Source organism: Leucopleurus acutus (assembly GCF_964270905.1).
Source record: "Leucopleurus acutus genome assembly, chromosome: 1".
Lineage (NCBI taxonomy): Eukaryota > Metazoa > Chordata > Mammalia > Artiodactyla > Delphinidae > Leucopleurus > Leucopleurus acutus.
This window is the reverse complement of record NC_139142.1, coordinates 139348144-139368736: the sequence shown is the minus strand read 5'-3', so window position 1 is coordinate 139368736 and position 20593 is coordinate 139348144. Positions and strand designations below refer to the sequence as shown.

Genomic DNA, 20593 nt, shown 5'->3' with positions numbered 1-20593 from the left:
CAGTTGAGGTTGTCACAGGGGCAGCGTGGGAGAGGGGTGGAAAGGTGACCCAAGACACATACTGTCATATATACAGAAGCCAAGAAAGGACAAGATTCCAGTCATCCTGACTTCCAATGCTCTGCTCTTTAAAATACTACACATAGTGCTACTTTCATATTAAATGTTTTTCATTATTAAGGGCAATATTGTTTAAAATAATTCCTAGTTATATGAGATTGAATGATGCTAATAAAAGTATGTACATTTTAAATATTATTGTGATATTTAAACCCAATCAAAACTTGTTTTACTGTTTGCATAAGTCATCATCTTTTTTCCTCCCTCCTTTTCTTCCTCCCTTTTAAAACTACCATTATTTCCAAGACCCAATAAAAATTCAGGCAATTCATTAAAATTACAGACAAGATCAGCTTTTCCATAAACAGTTCATTTATTTATTTTTAAAAGCTTGTTATACCAAGAAAACATAAAAGTGATAGAATTGTGGCAGAGCCACGTCTCACTGATTTTTGAGAGGACGTAGGAGAAATGAATCTGGCTTAAGACATTCTCCCACATAGCTTCCCTTGTGTACCATTCTTCAACCTTCTCTCAACCCCTTAGACCCTAATCCATGTAAAAGAAATACAACTACCAGTGATCAAAACACTGGCTATGTATACCATTCACTTGGCATTACCATTCTCAGGCCCACCCCTGAAAAGTCTGTTCCACAGATGTGAGTTAGTGATTTTGAGAGTTTTTCAACCATGGTCAAAGAATAAGTCTTCAGAAAACAGTAAGACAATCAAATTTGCCTCCCTGGGTGATAGGCTCTATATATTGGCAAACTTCTTGAATCATCTCCACCAGCTACCTCTCTCTGATATTCTCAGAATAAGAGTAGAGTGGGCGAGAGGAGGAGAGCTGGATTACCTCTTTTTGTTCCAGGGCCCTAATTTCCAAAGGAAAGGGTAGCTTGCTTCCTATCTGGTCTCTAGAAGTTTAGAGTCACAGCCAGATTGAAAGCCTTCTCTGTTTGAGGAATCCCTCTTCTCCTAAATTCTTCCTGGAACCTACGTGAGATATTTCTGGGCATAAACATTGTTTGCTGACATCTAACTGGTTGAAACTGAGAAGCAGTAGTCGGAATCTCCTTTGAATCAAGGCACCTTAAAAAAAAATACACTTGTCTCTTTGAGCCTCAGCCTACCACCTTCAAAGACTACAGACACACAGATGCCTTTCAAGACATAATATTTTTGCTATTAAAATATAAACTCAAATTACATCAGGTATAAATTGTGAGAAAAGGGTTTTTAAGTTTATTTGATTATAGTGTTTTGTACTTATCTTCATTTAAGAAACAAAATTTTACCATAAGTTTTTATCAAATTTTCAAAATTATTAACTCTCATTACCTGATACAGCTATAAAAAATATTCACAAGTTGAAAAACTAAAAATCAGAATTCAACTACACATACCCCAAAACCAGTTTAGTAGATAGCCTTTCCAGAACTTTAAAAAGCAAAATAATTACCCACAGTAATTTTTGTTGTTCCAAATTTCATTCCTATAAGAAAACTGTAACTGTAATTTTCCTAGCAATTCTAAGATATACTTTGTAAGGAGTTTCTAGCGTTACAATAGACAAAAAGAAAACATCCTATTGATCGTATCAATTATCTATGCATGAGTTATTTACAGAAAAAAAAAAAGATTGCTGAAAGCTACTAGAAGATGGTTGCTCTAATATGAGAGTAAACCAAAGATGTAGAAACATAAGATCCAGAAATTTGATTCACTATTGGAGGGAGGCAAGAGAAATCCAAGGATGTCATCTCCATAGAAGGCCTAAGGGCAAACAGTCTACGTTAGAGACAGAGGACAGAGGGCTCCAGAAGGGGTATCTTTGAAGAGAGAAAATGAAACATAGATTACCTGAGATCTTTGCCAATACAGAGAAGAATTTTAGAGTTCTCTTGGGGAGTTTGGACATTAATTAATGGTACTTCAATAGAACCTTCAATTAATGGGAGAAGTGAGGCAGTTATTAATGCCAGAGAAAACAAAAATTTAACATAATGGTTCAATATTCACTTTGAAAAGCTCATCTTGCTGTGCCAGACAATCCTAATCTATTATATCATAGATTCATCAATCTGAAGCCACTGCACTGAAAGACCCACCTTAAACCAGACCCCCAAGAAATCTCAAAAATAAACATCTTGCCTTAGCCCTTAAAGACATGACTAAGACTATGTCAGGGAAATGTGCTCTTCTTGCCAGTAAGTAATAATCTCAGTTTTTCTTTATCAGCAGGTTATTCTGGTGCCACTTTGGGGAAGCTAGCACTCAATAATCTGCTTATCAAAAATATATATAATTATTTTGGAATAGTTGGGAAAGAAGAAATAAGGGGTTAAAGATAATTCAAGAAAGCGAAATCCTCATAACTGAGAAAAAGTCAGCGCATTTATTTCACTGTCAAGTGTCAAACACTACCAGAAATTCTTTTCTGGAGGTAACTATTTCACAGGCAGTGAAACCATTGCAAAGAGGCAATAACATACCTAAGATAAGAAAAAGAAGATGAAATAAAGTATTTACGTATAGGGGAATATTTATAGCTCCTCTGTTAACCTTCTCTTAGTGTCAAATTTATTATATTTAACAAAACACGATTCCAGAATCACATTCAAAATATGTTTTAAAGTAAGACTCAAAACCATTTTATATATTTAAAAAATATAATCCTTTAAAAATACCTTAAAAATTACTTACTACAAGATTATGAGAGGATTATAATTCTTTATTTTTCAAAAGAATAATTACCTGCTGTTTTAGAAACATGCTTGTCCTACTCAACTCAGAGAGTTTTCCATATTCCTAAACTTCACAAAAGAACTAAATGATTCAGCAATCTGACTATGTGTAGAACATCTATTACTGGAGCTATTTTTAGAGCAGCCTCCTGCAGAGGAATAAGGAAGAAGAAGGGTGAAGAGATAGAGGCTTTGGCACGCATCAAGGAGCACAAAGATGACTATAATAAAATCACGGCTACTCTCATTTTGTTATCTATTCTGTTATACAAAAAAGTCAGAGTTAAAATATGTATGGGTAATTATTTTAATTTTGAGAAGTAAAAACAGATTTATTAACAAAGCACTGAATAAGTTTGAAAAAAAACAAAGAAAAAAGTATTCTTTTCTATAAAAAGCTTTATAAAATTAATTCCAAAATAACTACTTGCTATAGCCATCACTTTGTAACACAGACACATATTATATGAGGAATAATGTGTAAACCGTCGTATCAACAACTCATCACACTTTTATTTGCCATGGAAAAAGTCCGTTATCTGCCTCTATTATCCAAAGGCATTAATATGTGTACCTACTTTTTATATTTATTTACTACTCATTACATGACAATAGATATCAGTCAATCTAGCTGCAAGCTACTCTTTCAGGCTGATTTTCTTCTTTCTATACACTGCTGTAATTCCCCCCAAATAAAAAGGAACTAAAAACCAGATTAATAAACACGCACTGATGCTCTGACTAAGAGATTTCTAGTCTTTATAATCTAAGAGAGCTAGATATAACAGCTATGAGGAAAAATAGAAAAGTCTCAATTTCACAATCACAGGCCTTTCCACATCTGAATTTTTAGTTCAAATTTACATCACATGCATGATCTAACAAGACTCCTCATAAAAAGGGTCCCCAGCATTCTTGCCCCCACCACTCCTGGCAAAACTCACTGGAAAGACACAAACTCAACTCAAATTTTACGGCATTTGGACGATCCCAAATGATCAAGTTATGGGAAAAAATTACTGTGAGCAAGAGTAAGCATAAATTTTAGGCAACAAATGTAGAATTACCAAAAACTTAAGAAAATATAATAACTTGATAAAGACTATGGAATATCTATGTTTAAAATTATTAGAGAAATAAAATGAATCAAAACATGAGGAAAAAAAGATGCTATAAATAAAGGTATCTGGGCTTTTTTTTTTAATCCATGCAGAACTTCTAGAAACAAAAAATTATGGTCATTATTAAAAACTCATGGATGGACTGAAAATCAGATTAGACAAAACTGAGGAGAAAGTTAGTGAACTGAAAGATAGCATTAAAGAAGTAAAAATCATGCAGATATGTAGCAGAGAAAAATAAGAATGACGGAAATTTTAAGAAACAAAACTAGAACAGGAAGGTCCATACCATGTCTAGCAGGTGTGTAAGAAGTAGAAAAAGAGAAAGTGGGAGAAGGCAATATTTGAAAATATAAAGGCTCAGAATGTTCCCATAATTAGTGAAAGAAATGAATCTGCAGATTCATAAAACACAAATATTAGGTATGGTAATAAAATTACCGTATTTAATCAAATCTAAGATACCATCTCACAATTATTTTATGTAACACCTGGTGAAAATAAACTTATGATTAACCAATAATAAAATATCACTTTGAATTTTTATTTCATTATTACTGAAAGAGCTCTTTTAGATTTACTTAACCATACTTTTAACCAAATATCATTCTTATTCACACATAAAATCTAAGCAAATTAAATTCATTAAATTAATGATCTCCCCAAATATCTCCATGTATTATAAAGCTAGAGTTATTAAACAGTATAGTCTTGGCATAATGGTAGACAAATAGATGTAACAGAATAGAAGGTTCAGAAAAAGACTCATTTGATTATAATTCAATTTTGAAAAAGAAACCAATTTAATTCAATGGGGAAAGCAAGGTCTTTTGAATAAAAGGCAATGGAGCAAACAGACATATTTGGGAAAAATGAATCATGACCTCTACATCTCACACCATACACAAAATTTAATTAAAGGTGGATGACAGACATAAAATGAAGGTAAAACTATAAGCCTTCTGGAAAAAAACAGAGGAGAACATATTTATGATATTGGGATAAGCAAAGACTTTCTAGACAAGACAAAAAAGGCACTAATGATAAAAGAAAACAAATTGATAAATTGTATGTCACTAAAATTTAAAGCTTTTACATATCAAAAACATTGTTAGGAAAGCAAAAAGGAAGCCATGCAGAAAATACATTCAATACATATATAAAACAAAGGACTGAATCTAGAATAAAGATCCACCACACTCAAGGATAAAAAGATAACCCATTTTCTTTAAATGGGCAAAAGACTTGAACTGATGCTTCACAAAGGGATATGCCAGGATGGCCAATAAGTAATTGGAGAGATGCTCAGTATCATTAGTCACTAAGTAACTGCAAATTAAAACTACAATGAAAATCATAGTATCACTAAACTTATAAAGACTGTCAATGTCAAATGTTGGCAAGGATGTGGAGCAATTAGAATTCTCACTTATTGCTGGTGGGAGTGTAAAATGGTATAATCACTTTATAAAACTGTTTAGCAGTTTCTAATAAATTTAGACACCCAGCTACCTCATGGCTCAGTAATGATACACCTACATATTTATGTAAGAGAAATGAGTATATGTCCACCAAAGTAAATATATAAATAAAAGACCACCAGAATATTCATAGCAGCTTTATTTGTTAAAGCCAAAAATTGGAAATACCAGGGCTTCCCTGGTGGCGCAGTGGTTGGGAGTCCGCCTGCCAATGCAGGGTACACAGGTTCGTGCCCCGGTCCCAGAAGATACCACATGCCGCGGAGCGGCTGGGCCTGTGAGCCATGGCCGCTGAGCCTGCGCATCCGGAGCCTGTGCTCCGCAACAGGAAAAGCCACAACAGTGAGAGGACTGCGTACCGCAAAAAAAAAAAAAAAAAACTGAATGCAATGTATGATCTTGGATTTTCTTTTGCTATAAAGGACACTACTGAGATAATTGGGAAAATCTGAATGGGAACTATAGATCTGATATTAGTAACAGATCAATGTTAATTTCTTGATTTTGATAATATGGTTATGTAAAAGAATTCCTTGTTTTTAGGAAATACACACTAAAGTATATGAAAATAAAGAAGCATTATGTCTACAACTTTTAAATGGTTCAGAAAAAATATATATATATTTTATACATATATATTTATATGTATAAAATATATACATAGAGAGAGAGATTGGTAGCTATAAAGAGAAGGGAAGAAAGAGAATGATCAAGAGAGAAGATAAAGCAAATGTACTAAAATGTTATCATTTAAGGACTCTGAGTGAAGGGTACTGGGAATTCTTTATACTATTGCTGCAGCAGTTTCTGAAATTATGTCAAAATTTTAAATTTTAAAAAGGTTAAGGGATCAAAAACATATACCAGGAAAAAAACAACCAAAAGAAAGCTGATATTAACATTAGACTAAATAAATGTTAAGGCAAGAAGTATTGTTAGCTTCATGATATATACTACATACTTAGAACGGTGCTTGGCATGTAGCCCACGCTGATAAAATACTTACGAAATGAAGGAGTTAGTAATAAAGGCAGTTAATACATAATTATAAAAGAAACAATCTACCAGGAAGATACATCAATTTAAATCTTGTAAGCACCTAGAAACATAGCTTTCAATACTGACCACGTACTAGGCAAATATACTGATAGTAAGTATTGACTATAAACAGTAACTGCACACTAGGCAATAAAGCAAACCTTAACAAACCAATTACATATAATCAACATTCACTGGCCACAATGCAATTAAATTAGAAAAGAATGACAAAAAAAAGTAATAAATCCATACATATCAAAAAGTTTAAATACACTTTTAAATATGCACTTGGATCAAAGAAGAAATAATGGAACTTAGAAAATATTTAGAACTAAATAATAATAAAAATACTAAATTTCAAAACTTCTTTGAAGAAGCTGAAGTGGCAGTTAGAGGGAAATTTATAGCCTTATATGCTTACATCAAAAAATAAAAAAGACTGAAAACCAATGTATCAAATACCTAACACAAAACTTTAGAGAGAAAAATTTTTAAATAGAGGAAATAAGAAAGATAAGAACAAAAGTCAATAAAATAATATTTTTAAAAGCTATAAGAGGGGTTCAAGAAAGCTAAAAGCTGGTTCTTTGAAACTATTAGTAAGATAAACTTCAGACAATACTGATCAAGAAAAAAGAAAGTATAAATAAGCATTATTAGAAGTCACAAGAGGAACAAGACTATAGATAGAGCAGCCAAAAAATAAAATAAGAATTTAGATGAAAGGAAACTACAACGTATCAAAACTGATGTCCACTATTACACTGAGTCAACGGTTTAAAACTATGCAGACTATTTTACAAGAAAAATTCTACCAAAATACTCAAGGAACAGATCATCTTTATCTCATAGAAGCTGAGATTTATACCAAACAGGAAATCAAAATAGGGAATCACAGAATATTAAAACAGGAAGCACTCTTCAACTTACTTTATGAGGTCAGTATGACCTTGATAGCAGAAAAGAACAATAAAAAGAAATTACAGGCCAATATCATTTATTAACATAGTTGTGAATATTGTGAATCAAATATTAGCAAACAAAAAAGGAATGTGTATGATATATAGCCCATAACATACATAACAACCCAAAATGCTAGAATGACTTATCATTACAAAAATCTTGTAATATAATTTTCAAAATTAAGATTAAAGAATACATATGATCAGTCTAAGGATTGTAGAAAACTTATTGAATAAAATCCAACAACGATTCATAATATAAACTCTAAGCAAACTAAAAATAGAGGACAATTTCTTCAGACTGATAAATGGCATTTAGCAAACATAGACAGTGATGCATTTCCTTTAAAATCAGGAATAAGGCAAGGATGACCACTTTTGTTTCTTTATTCAACTTTGTACTAAAGGTTAAATCAAACTTCAGTCTAGCTCAATCAAATAAGTAGAAACAAAATATATAATGATTAAAGAAAAACTATCATTGTTCGAAAAAAATTATAATTGTCTAACCAGAAAATCTAAGGTAATCTACAGACACATTATTAGAATTGTTAAGTGTCTGAGCAAGGTTTCTGGATTTAAGGTCAATGAACCAACTGTGGTTCCATATACTAATAACAGTAAGAAATCTATTTCTGACCAAAAAAATTTACAATGACAACAAAAAAGTATAAGATATATGGAAGATATCTAACAAAAAACAAATAAGTGTTCTATGGAGAAAAGCATAAAAATCATCAAATGAGACATATGAATTGAGAAATGTGCTCTAGTCATACTATGCCATTCATATTAATATACCATGTTCACATTATGATATTGAGCCTGCAATGTCATAAAAACGTCAGCTGTCTTCAATTTAAAAGATAGTCCAATCAAACAGACCAGTAGGGTTATTCGTGAAACTTAACATGCTATTTTTAGAGTGTATACAGAAAAAGAAAAGACCAAGATAATTTTTTTTAAAAGGAAGGAAGGCTGGGAAAGGAAGGAAAGGGAAAGGAAGATTGGGGACCTCATTCTACTAGCTCTTAGAACATAAGAGAAAGTTATAGTTATTACAACAGTGTTATACTGGAACATGGATAGAGACCAAATAAACAGACCAGAGAGGCCAGGCACAGACCCATGCATGTGTGGATATTTAATTTGCTAAATTAAGATACTGCCAAGGGGAGCGGGAAGAACAAAAATAATTCACTTTTCAATAAAACGTGCTGGGACAATTGGTAATCCATGAGAAAATAAAAAAAAAAGAAATTGGATTTCAACTGCACATCACAAGCAAAAGTCAATTCCAAATAGATGAAACACCTCTATGTGAAGAATAACTTTAAAACTCTTGTTAGACAACACAGAAAAATACCTTTATGTTCTCAGCACATAAGAAAGGATTTTTCAAACAAAAAGAAGAAACAATAAAGGAAACTATTGATGATTTTTACTTCTGTTTCTCAAAAGACAGCAGAAACAAAAGAAATACTACAGATCAATATGAAAAAGAAGAAAAAGGTTATTACAGTGGGCAAAGGATAAGGCTATTTGCAGAAGAGGCAATCTCAGTATCAAAAATTAAAAAAAGATGAAAGGCATTTAATCTCATTGGAAATTAAAATTAAAATCTCAATATAATATATACAATTTTATAGTTACAAGACTGGCAGAAATGAAAAGGTCTGACAACATCAAGTGTCACTAAGGTTGTGAGGTTAAAGGAACCCTCGGGTAATGCTGATGGGAATGTAATTTGGTACAACCACTTTGAGAAAAACGTGGTGCTAGCTGATAAAATGAAATGATGTGCATAATCCTGGCAACCAGCAATGCTTCTCCAAAGTATCCACCACTGAGCATTATTTTTCAAATGCAGGTTGCAACTAATTTTTCATTCGTCAAGAAATCAATTCAGTAGATTGAGACTAACTTTTTGTGAGACCAACATTTTTTAATGAGATAGAATAGACTAGGATATAGCAGAATGGATTGAAGTAAGGGTAGGTATAGTCATGAAATGCTTGTTTCCATTATTTATAATGTACTCATATAAATATGTATTTAATTACTGGGTTTCAATGTAAATTTTATTTATTACCATAGATTATGGGTAAAAAATGTCTGAAAGCCACTGTCCTGGAGAAATTGTTATAATTATGCACAAAAAACATGTACAAAAATGTTATTTCTTCTTAACAACAAAAAATTAGAAATAATATTAATGTCCATAAAGAGAAGAATAAATATTTAGTTACAATCACACAGTGGGATACTATATAACAATGGAAATTAGTGAACTGGAGCTACAGGTATCAACATAGATAAATCTCAAAGCATAATAAAAGTAACTTACAGAAGATATGTACAGTTTGATGATATCATTTACAGAACACTTAAAAGCATGCAAAATAATGATTTCATTGTTTAGGGGTATATATATGGGATTGTTTAGGGATATATACAGGAAAAGGAAAAAGACATGCATAGGAATAAACACCAAATTCATAACTGTGGTTACCTCTGCAAAGGAGGGAGGGAATGTGTTGGAGGAGGGTTACATAGTAGGCCTCAAATATATTTAAAAGGTTTTTATTTATTAATTTCATTGGTGGACATACAAATGTTTGTAATATTATTTCCTATTCTTTGGGAATGTCTGAAATGTTTCATAGTTTTTTAAAAGGGAAAGATACCATATAAACTTAAAAGACATTTGGCTAGAAATTTATAAAGTTTCCAAGAAAAAGATCAGTGAATTTAATACAATAAACAATGACTTTTCTATATCGAAAATACCAGTGAAGAAGGTTTCTGATAAGATGGTAAAGTAGGTAATGCCTTTGTTTCATCTCCTTCCCAAGATTCAATGGGTGAAACAAACATAAAATACACAAAATGAGTGAAAGCATGGAAATGATATAAACAAGAGAGCTATTAATAGATCAATATTTTTGATGAATTTCAGGAAGGTGGAAAGCAGATAGGATCTTATTGGAGATAACCCTGAACAGAGAAAACTGTGGCTCAGAACTGGCAGGAGAGATGCTGCACTGCAAATGCAGCGATTCCTTCCAAAAGAATGCCATCTTCCACGCTCAGAGTCAGTACATACAAAGAACAGGCATGGACTATGCGTAACTGTGGCTAATCAAGTAGATGTGTTATTAAAGATCTGTCTACTCAACAGCCATTCCTGGAACACCAGCAAACCCACCCCACCCCCAGCCCACTCCCACCCCTGCCATGCACACACGCATTGGGTAAAGAGCAGCTGGCTGAAGAAACCCTCAGCTAAAGCCTCAGGATCTGTTCTCTAACAAACAGTATCAAGGAAGGATGGACAGCATGGGTATTTTATCTATGGAGATGGTTAATAACTGCTACAGTAGAACCAGAGTGGGAAAAGGAATGGCAATTTCAGCTGGCACAAAAGTTACTGAAGTCCTTCTTACCCACACCCACACACATACACAAAGTAGTTTTTCTTATTTTGGCATTACACAGTGAGGCTGCCTATTCCCTTCCACTCACGCTAAAGGGAGGTCTGCCAATGTGTGGGATTCAACAGCTTACACAAATCTAGTGATCATTCTAGGGAGAGATTTTATGGTTAAAAAGACCTATTCAGCTGCACAGGAGAGCCAGCCACTCCTTAACATAGTCCTTCATTTAAGGATTACCAGCTATTGAGGAAAATCAAAACCATAAGAGAAAAAAAAGCAAAAAGAATTAGTATGATAACTGACCCTGGAAAAAAGAAGAGACAGTTAAAAAAAAAAAAAAGAATCCTCAGATTTAAAAGTCTCTTGGCTCTTTTAGGAAAAGGATGCTTCAAAAAAGAAATAGAGGGCTTCCCTAGAGGTGCAGTGGTTGAGAGTCCGCCTGCCGATGCAGGAGACATGGGTTCGTGCCCCGGTCCAGGAGGATCCCATATGCCGCAGAGCGGCTGGGCCCGTGAGCCATGGCCGCTGAGCCTGCGCGTCCGGAACCTGTGCTCCGCAACGGGAGAGACCACAACAGTGAGACGCCCGCGTACCACAAAAAAAAAAAGAAATAGAGCTGGAAAAGTTTCTGATCTTTTCTTACACATATATTAACAATATCCAATCAATTAATATGCATGATACTTATTATCATGATAATTATACCATATGCATAATATTTAATAAATCTTTTTCACTTTTAGAAATTAAGACAATTTCCTTTTCCATAAGATGTTTACTGCTGCCTAATCTATAAACAGTAATGATCAGACATAATACTCAATAGAAAATTCAGTAAGCAAATTCCTGGATGTGTATTATACATTTTCCAAATGAAAGACAAAACATAGACAGGAATATGCCAAGGCCAATAGATTTCTGTACTCCACTCTACCAAAGCTTTTTGGATTCTTACCATACCCAATGTCCCTAGGACAGATTCAGTCCGGTCTGAACAGTTCTAGAGACAGCAATGTAACAGATTAATATGGGTGTCTTTTAAAATAAACAAGCCATTTCCAATATTTAAATCCAATCTGGGGAAAGAGCTGGCAGAATTTAGAGGTTCTGGGATAAATCCATGTCTTAGAGAAGGTTCTGAAATTATCCCAACCTCCTAGAAGACATGAGCATTACTTGGCTCAGACTTTCTGGGAAAATTTCAAAATGAAACCAATCTGTAAAATGAGGCCTAGAGATAAGGCATCATCTGTCTCCCAGCTTTTTCCAGTGTACCACTTACAGTACATTTAACTATTTACTAAGGAACTCAATGTCTTGAAAAAGTTAAGAATCAGATTTTACCTTTAAAAGTGCTTAAATGATACCCAAAGAAAACGTAATGTAGTTTTTCTATTGCATGTAAACAAAGAAAACTTGTTAAAAGAACAAATGTTTTTATAAATCCTCAGATGTCTTCTTGGCCTGTATCATGTCGTACAGCTGAAAGTCGTATTTCTAGAGCTCTTCATATATGCACAAGTTCAAAATACCTGAGCATCGAGCTGTTATTTAGTTGCTAAACTTGAATAAAACTATAACTCTAATGAAGTTCATCCTCAGAGTTCCAGAGTAGCCTTTCTATAGTTTTGTCCCCACAATGCCAACTCTTCCTTCTGCTCACATGTCAGCTTTCTACCATATTTATATCCTTCTTCAGAGCCAGCAAGACAAAAAGGACTCTAGAGATGATCTAGCCCTATGTCCTCATTTTAAAGTAATCTGAGGCTTACAGAGTTAAAGTGATTTACCCAAGGTCACACAGATAATAAGAGCTGAAGCAGACCTGCACTTAGCCTCTCATATCCTATGTAACAATGCTCTTTCCAGCATACCAAGCTGCCTTTGAAAAACTGCAAAGAATATGATATTTATGCATGTCTTCAAAGCCCTCAACCACTCCTCTCTGTGCCTTTTCCCTCTCAGTGCAACAAGTTATCAACTTTCAGTCAACAATAACCTTCTTTCTTATTAATTCTATTCCTATAACAACAAAGGAAAGGATTCAGTATTCATTTACCACTAGTTGATTCATTTACTGATAACATTTGTGCTCCTAATTTTACATTTATCTTTTAGAATGGAAAACACCACAACACTTCCCAAATCAAAATATTATAAAGCTTAACAATTATATCCGCAATTTAAATTCAGAAAAAAACTAAATTACTTTAGATTCTTACTTTGCAGAAAGCAATGCTATAACATTTATTTCATTCCCTTAAAAGAAAAGCCAGAAATCACATATTGATTCCATTTTAATACTCACCACAAAAGTGATTTGATTGTGTCGCAGGTTAAGCTCAGTTAGTGAATCCAGCCCATTAAGATTATCAACATGACTTAAGAGGTTCCTGGCAAGATTTAAAACTCTCAAATCACACAAATGATTGACATTTTCAATTTTGGTAATCTGTTAAAAAATGAGGAAGGGATGATTAGCAGGCATAAATCTCAGGTGTGCATGTTATAAAAATAAAAGACACAGTCATTGAATTCAGTGACAAGTTTATATGAAGACATTTCAAAATCTATTTCCAGTTTCCTCTGTTGTAGATATTGTGAAGTTACTTAACTTGTGAAGATTAACTAACAGAACATATTTTATAATTTGACCATGGTAAGTATATTTTATCAAATAATCAGTAAGTCCATTGTTTGGGCATCTCTAAGTTCCCAACACTGTGCCAGGTCCCATGAAGGTAAAGAGAAATACACGTACTAGCTGTGAAATAGAAACTGTGAGCCCAAGGCATAAGCTCACAATGTTTGGATCAAACCAGACTACCTTTTTGAGAGAAAAGGCAAGGAAAAGGAATGATACCAAGTTCCCCTTGTTAATTCTCCATTTATACTGCAGGATCCTGAGAGCAATCAAGAGTCTGAATGGAAAAGATTCAAGGAACTAGGATCCCCAGTAGAGGGTGAGGATGGATAGTCCTTATTAGTGAAACTGCTTAAGAGAGGAGACAGATAATGTTTAGGCAGGGTACAATATGGTGGACTTGAATTATGGAATATACACATGCACATAAGCACTGAACTGCAGCAGAGGAATTTGAGTTGCACAAGTAAGGATAAGTTAAAGGGTATAGTCCATGAAATGATGAGAGCTCAACATGATTTTCAGCCCCACTACTGTAATACAAGCGTAGCACAACGGGATGAGTTTCTACATGACCCAGAAATAGAGCTTCTTGCAGAGGGCTTCAACCTTTTAATGTAATGTACTTAAGCAACAATGAGTTATACACAACACTTTTCTTCTGAACATTAAAACAAATTTCACAATCACTGAAGATTAATTTTCTCATCTGTATTGCCATCACAATATTATTGAAAATTTCTATTTAACACTTCAAAGCAGATATTGGCTAAAATAACCTTTTTTTTAGATTTATAATCCAGTTTTCTATGATATTGTTTGGACCTTCTCTTATATTCAAGAAATACCGTCTAGATTTCACCTACATTCAAGAGGAGAAACCTAAGTATATTTATCACAAATTCAATAATATATAAAGATAATATATGATCATGCTTTAAAATTTGTCCTGAGATTTTTGGTGTAACTAATGTAAAATGAAAATAAAATCTGTAAAAGAAGAAACAACGTTATCAGTATTTGCAGATTACAGAACTGTACAGTAAGACATAGACAGAAACATTTCAAAACTAAATAGGTGACAGAATTTAAAATGTATAGAATCAGCAAAAAGTAAAATAGACACTGTAGAAAATCAATAATAACAGCATAAGCTTGAGAAATTCTACTAAAATACTAAAAAAATAGAGATAGGTATATGGCAAAGCAATATGTAAATATATACATAAATTTATACATATACATAAAGCTTTTCTGAACTCAAGAAAGATAAATATACAGAATGAAGGGGTACATAACCTGTATATGGTGTATTCTCCCTTCTGCTAATAATCCTGGGACATTTCTTTTAGAAAACTACCTTTCTCCAATTCTATTTGGTCCTGGTGGGACATATAATTAGAATGCCTACATTTTAGTTTGGTCACTCTGAAAAGAAACGTTGTTAACTCTTATATATAGGTATCAATCTGTAATTTAAAAAAAGTCACTGGGGATATTGTTCAGCTTCTTGGTTTGCAATCAGACAGGTCAGAATTGTGTGCAGCATCTCTGATGGAATAGTCTGTTACTTGTTGCAGCCAGGGACAAAGTCACAGGCATAGAGCAAATGACAGAAATTTCAGAAAAAAGGTCGTGTAGGGTGAGAGCAGCGTTCTTGATCAGTTAATAAATTTCACAGCCAGAAGAAGAGATGATAGGAATGTTCAAAAGCCTAATCTTGGGTCACACTGATAAGAGAGAGTCTCAAGGTAGACAGCAGAGCTTTTTAGTATGTCTAGGAAAGCTGGATACTCCAGTCTTATGTATGTGTATACTAGTAAGCCAGACTGCTCTATCTGGATAAAGACAACCTTCCTACTCAGCAATAGGAAAGACATCTGCTTCCAGGCAAGCAACCACAGAAGGAGTCAGCTCTCCCTGAAGGAAAAGATGTCACTGAAAGAAAAGATTCTTTTTGAAGCACATTTGTGTCCATGTTAAAGCAAGTGTTTACCAAGAGAACATTTTCTGGTAGACAAAAAAAATCTAGGTCATAAATTGAGAGTCAACCTCTCATATTCCTCTGTATTCTTTACTACTCACATACAATCAATTGCTAAACCTTAATGTTTTTACTTTTAAAATATTTATCCAATCTGCCCCCTTGTTATATCTCTATCGCTACAACTTTAAGTTGCCATCACTTCTCACCAAGATTATTGAATTAGTCTCTCAGCTGTTCTCTGTCTCCAGTTTCACCTCCCCTCAACTCTTTACATTCTCCAATCTGTTTCTTGAACACTATCACTATTCCTATCAATGTTTTCACATCCATAAACCAATTATATTTCATTTCACAATGTACATCACATATCATTTTTATTTCCAATGGAGTAAATTCAAAACACAAAAAACAGTCACTTAATTTTCTTTTAGTTTTTTAACTACCTGATGCTATTTTTTTAGAGTTGCACGTTGTTTCAACTTGAATAATCTATCTCCTGACTTTTTAGTCACCAAGACTTTCTTTGCTTTGAAATACTCCAAATTTTTGTTTATTGGATTTAAATATTTGAAACAAGACTCAGATTTTCATTTAATACATAACACAGGTCAGCTAACAAGGTAACAAGGTGACTTGGTCTAATATTTAGACCAAGTGATACATTATCCATTTACCAGTTGCTCTTATAGATCTTGGGTAATGCCCATGAATTCTTAAAGGTATATTATAATATAAAAACCACATAAATCTTATTTCTCATATATACATTTTAAAATAAACTTAAGAAAAATATTGCTACCATAAAATGTTTCACTTATACTGATGAATGGCATTTAAAATAGTGGGTTACAGAAAGATAAAATAGCAATTCCTTACTATGGCATATAAAGCCTTCCACAGTCTGGCCTTAAACCTACCTCTCTTGCCTCATCTCTCACCATCCCTCAACATGTGCTAAATTCTCCAGAAGTAAAACATACCTATCATGTTGTTTTTAGTCTCAGTGCCTTTATATATGATGCTCTCTTACTGACAAGACTCCAATTCTTCTTCCTCTTCTACCACCATCTAACTAACTGGGTAACTTTCCCTCTACTAGAGTGATACTAACTAACCAGCCTGCAGAGTTGGACAACTCCCAGACATCAATACTCCTCCGTCTGAGTGCACACACAGGCAGACATATAGATGGGGCTGGGATGAGATTAGAACCTAGCAGATGTGGCCTATCTAATACATCTATCAAGGTTTTATTAATTATATTAGCTTTTCAACAAAACAATTAGGACTAACAGCTATTAGAAGGCCTAAGGAGATCACACTGAGGTTTACACCTGACCAATCTCCCAGCAAGTGGGAGATTTGTTCTCAACAGGCAGGGACTCCCAGATCCCCCCAACATGTACACTTACCACCTCAGGAGAGGTTTTACCTTCTGCATGAGTATGTAGCTCATGTAGCTATTTATAAATAAGTACTCATATTGCAAAGACTAAAATTTAAATGTAAGAGCAAAGGGTTAAAAAACAGCCAAGATGCTCTGCAAGAGAAGAATAAGGAGAGGGAACATAACAAACCAGACAGAGAAATTAAGACAGACAAATATATGGGTAGACAAACTAATCAAATGGAATAATGATCCAAGGTTATATAGTAATCAGGAAATTAGAAATCAAAACCGTAAGGGGACACCACTTTATACCAATTCAATTGGCAAAAATTAAGAAGTCTGAAAATTCCAAATGTTGAAAAGGATGTGAAGCAACAGGATCTATTATGTGTTACTGGTGGGAGTATAAACTGGTACAATCACTTTGGAAGACAATTTGGCATTAACTTTTAAAGTTACACATTTAAATAACCTGTGACCCATCAGTTTCACTCCTAGATATATACCCTAGAGTACATATGATGTATGGAAGAAACATGTACAAGAATGTTGTTAGAAGTACTATCCTAATAGGAAACAAAACCCAAACAAACAAAAAGGAATCAACCCAAATGTCTATCAATAATAAAACAGAGAAAAAGGTTTCTGTGTAATCAAACCATGGAACATACAACAATAAAGATAAACTACAGCTATGTAGTCAAAATAGATGAAACTCAGTAACATAATGTTGTATCCAAAAAGCAAACACTGATGACAATATATAGTTTGACACCTTTTTTTTAAATTAAAAGACAATACTACTAAACAATACATTATTTAGACACTTATATATGTGATCAAACCAACTAAAAACACCAATAAAAGAATGATAAATGTGAAATCCAGAATAGTGTTGTCTTGGAATAAAGAAGGAACACTTAAGTAGAAGAAAATCATTAGTAATATTCTAGTTCTTGGGTTGGGGTCGGCTATAAGTTAATAAAAGACTAAATAAGAATCAAAATTGTCATAACTATAAGAATTCTAAATGTTTTATAAGTTTTATCTGTCACTTACCACTGAGGAATTACCAAACCGTATATAAATGAGCTTAATACCTTAATACCAAAGCTAATCTCACTGAATCAGTAAAGTAACTTTGGAAAAATTCAACACAAGTATAATTCTTAAAACTTTCATACGAAATTTCCTAGAGCTTTTTCAAATAAGAAAGAAATGAAAGGGCTTTAACAATACCTGATTTCCATGAAGGTCCAAGACATCTAAGCTTTTTAGATTCTCCAGATTTGAGATTTTCTTGATTCTGAAAATCAGAGTAAGCAGAGTAGAAATACAGATGTACCACATCTATTGTAAATCAAAAACTCTAAGGCATAACTCATTTTCATTTATTCTTTCTAGATAGATAGGCAGGCAGATAGACACAGAAATATATAGAGAGAGAAATTATATAAAATTATATATTAAAACCTTTTTTTCATTGATTTAATTATAATGTTAAAGATGCAGTCCCATTGGGGAAATGTCCCAAAGTCAGCTTGAAAGTCCTATCTTTAGGAAAGAACAATTCTACTTCTAGGAACTTTAGCACAAAGCACTTATTCAAGGCAATTCCTTTCACCTTAGAATACAGCCTAAATTCCTTACCTCAGTCCTCAAGGCCCTAAACTCTCTGGCTACTGACTCTTCCTCCAGCATATCTCCTACCAAGACTCCAGCGCACCCAGTCACTCTGCTCCAGCCACAGGAGCTTTCTTGCCACCTCTAACTTGACAAATTCATTTCTGCCTGGGGTGTTTACCCTTGCTGTTCCTTCTTCCTTAATGTTCTTCCCCCAGAACTTCACATGGTTGGTTCACTCCTTCACGTTATTCAAGTCTTAGCTCAAATATCTTCTCGAAGCAGCCTTTCCAGATGACCCTATCAAAAACAGCTCTTAACGGGCTTCCCTGGTGGCACAGTGGTTGAGAGTCCGCCTGCTGATGCAGGGGACACGGGTTCGTGCCCCGGTCCAGGAGGACCCCACGTGCCGCAGAGCGGCTGGGCCCGTGAGCCATGGCTGCTGAGCCTGCGCGTCCGGAACCTGTGCTCCGCAACAGGAGAGGCCACAACAGTGAGAGGCCCGCGTGCAGCAAAAAAAAAAAAAAAACAGCTCTTGAGGAGACCTTCAAGATGGCGGAGGAGTAAGACGCAGAGATCACCTTCCTCCCCACAGATACACCAGAAATACATATACACGTGGAACAACTGCTACAGAACACCTACTGAAGGCTGGCAGAAGACTTCAGACCTCCCAAAAGGCAAGAAACTCCCCACGTACCTGGGTAGGGCAAGAGAAAAAGGAATAAACAGAGACAAAAGGATAGGGACGGGTCCTGCACCAGTGGGAGGGAGCTGTGAAGGAGGAAAGGATTCCACACACTAGAAGCCCCTTCGCGGGCGGAGACTGCGGGAGGCGGAGGGGTGAGCTTCGGTGCCGCGGAGGAGAGCGCAGCAGCACGGGTGCGGAGGGAAAAGCGGAGAGATTCCCGCACAGAGGATCAGGGCCGACCAGCACTCACCAGCCTGAGAGGCTTGTCTGCTCACCCGCCGGGGCGGGGTTAGTGCGCCATGGCTAGCCGGGAGGGAGTCCAGGAAAAAGTCTGGACCTGCCAAAAAGGAAAGAGACTTTTTCTTCCCTCTTTGTTTCCTGGTGCGCGATGAGAGGGGATTAAGAGCGCTCCTTAAAGGAGCTCCAGAGACGGGCGCGAGCCGCGGCTAAAAGCGCGGACCCCAGAGACGGGCATGAGACGCTAAGGCTGCTGCTGCCGCCACCACCAAGAAGCCTGTCTGCGAGCAAAGGTCACTATCCACACCCTCCTTCCGGGGAGCCTGTGCAGCCCGCCACTGCCAGGGTCCCGGGATCCAGGGTCACTCCCGCGAGAAAACGCACGGCGCGCCTCAGGCTGTTGGAACGTCATGCAACGTCACGCCGGCCTCTGCCACCACAGGCCCGCCCCGCACTCCGTGCCCCTCCCTCCCCCCCCCGCCCCCCCGCCCCCGGCCTCAGTGAGCCAGAGTCCCCGAATCAGCGGCTCCTTTAACCCCGTCCTGTCTGAGTGAAGAACAGACGCCCTCTGGCGACCTACACGCAGAGGCGGGGCCAAATCCAAACCTGAGCCCCTGGGAGCTGTGAAAACAAAGAAGAGAAAGGGAAATCTCTCCCAGCAGCCTCAGAAGCAGCGGATTAAAGCTCCACAATCAACTTCATGTACCCTGCATCTGTGGAATACATGAATACACAACCAATCATCAGAATTAAGGAGGTGGACTTTGAGAGCAAGATTTATGATTTTTTCCCCTTTTCCTCTTTTTGTGAGTGTGTATGCTTCTGTGTGAGATTATGTCTGTATAGCTTTGCTTCCACCATTTGTCCTAGGGTTCCATCCGGTTTTTTTTTTAATTTTTTCTTCTTTTTTTTCTTAATAATACTTTTTTATTTTAACAACTTTATTATATTTTATCTTAATTTTATTTTATTTTATCTTTTTTTCTTTCCCTCCTTCCTTCCTCTCTCCCTCCCTCCCTCCTTTCTTTCTTTCTACTTCTACTAATTCTTTCTTTCTACTTTTTCTCCCTTTTATTCTGAGCCGTGTGGATGAAAGGCTCTTAGTGCTGCAGCCAGGAGTCAGTGCTGTGCCTCTGAGGTGGGAGAGCCAACTTCAGGACCCTGGTCCACAAG

General features: G+C 35.5%; 1 protein-coding gene across 7 annotated transcripts in view; it reads right to left on the bottom strand.

The window, feature by feature from the left end:
* LRRC49 (leucine rich repeat containing 49) overlaps positions 1-20593 on the bottom strand; it is a gene marked incomplete at both ends in the record, with an annotated part of 146868 nt that overhangs the window by 84267 nt on the left and 42008 nt on the right. For all 7 annotated transcript variants that reach the window (XM_082861611.1, XM_082861610.1, XM_082861606.1 and 4 more), the window contains 2 exons: positions 13157-13300; positions 18109-18175. In XM_082861611.1, coding sequence (XP_082717737.1) covers positions 13157-13300; positions 18109-18175 — 211 coding nt within the window. The remainder of the gene's footprint in view (positions 1-13156; positions 13301-18108; positions 18176-20593) is intronic.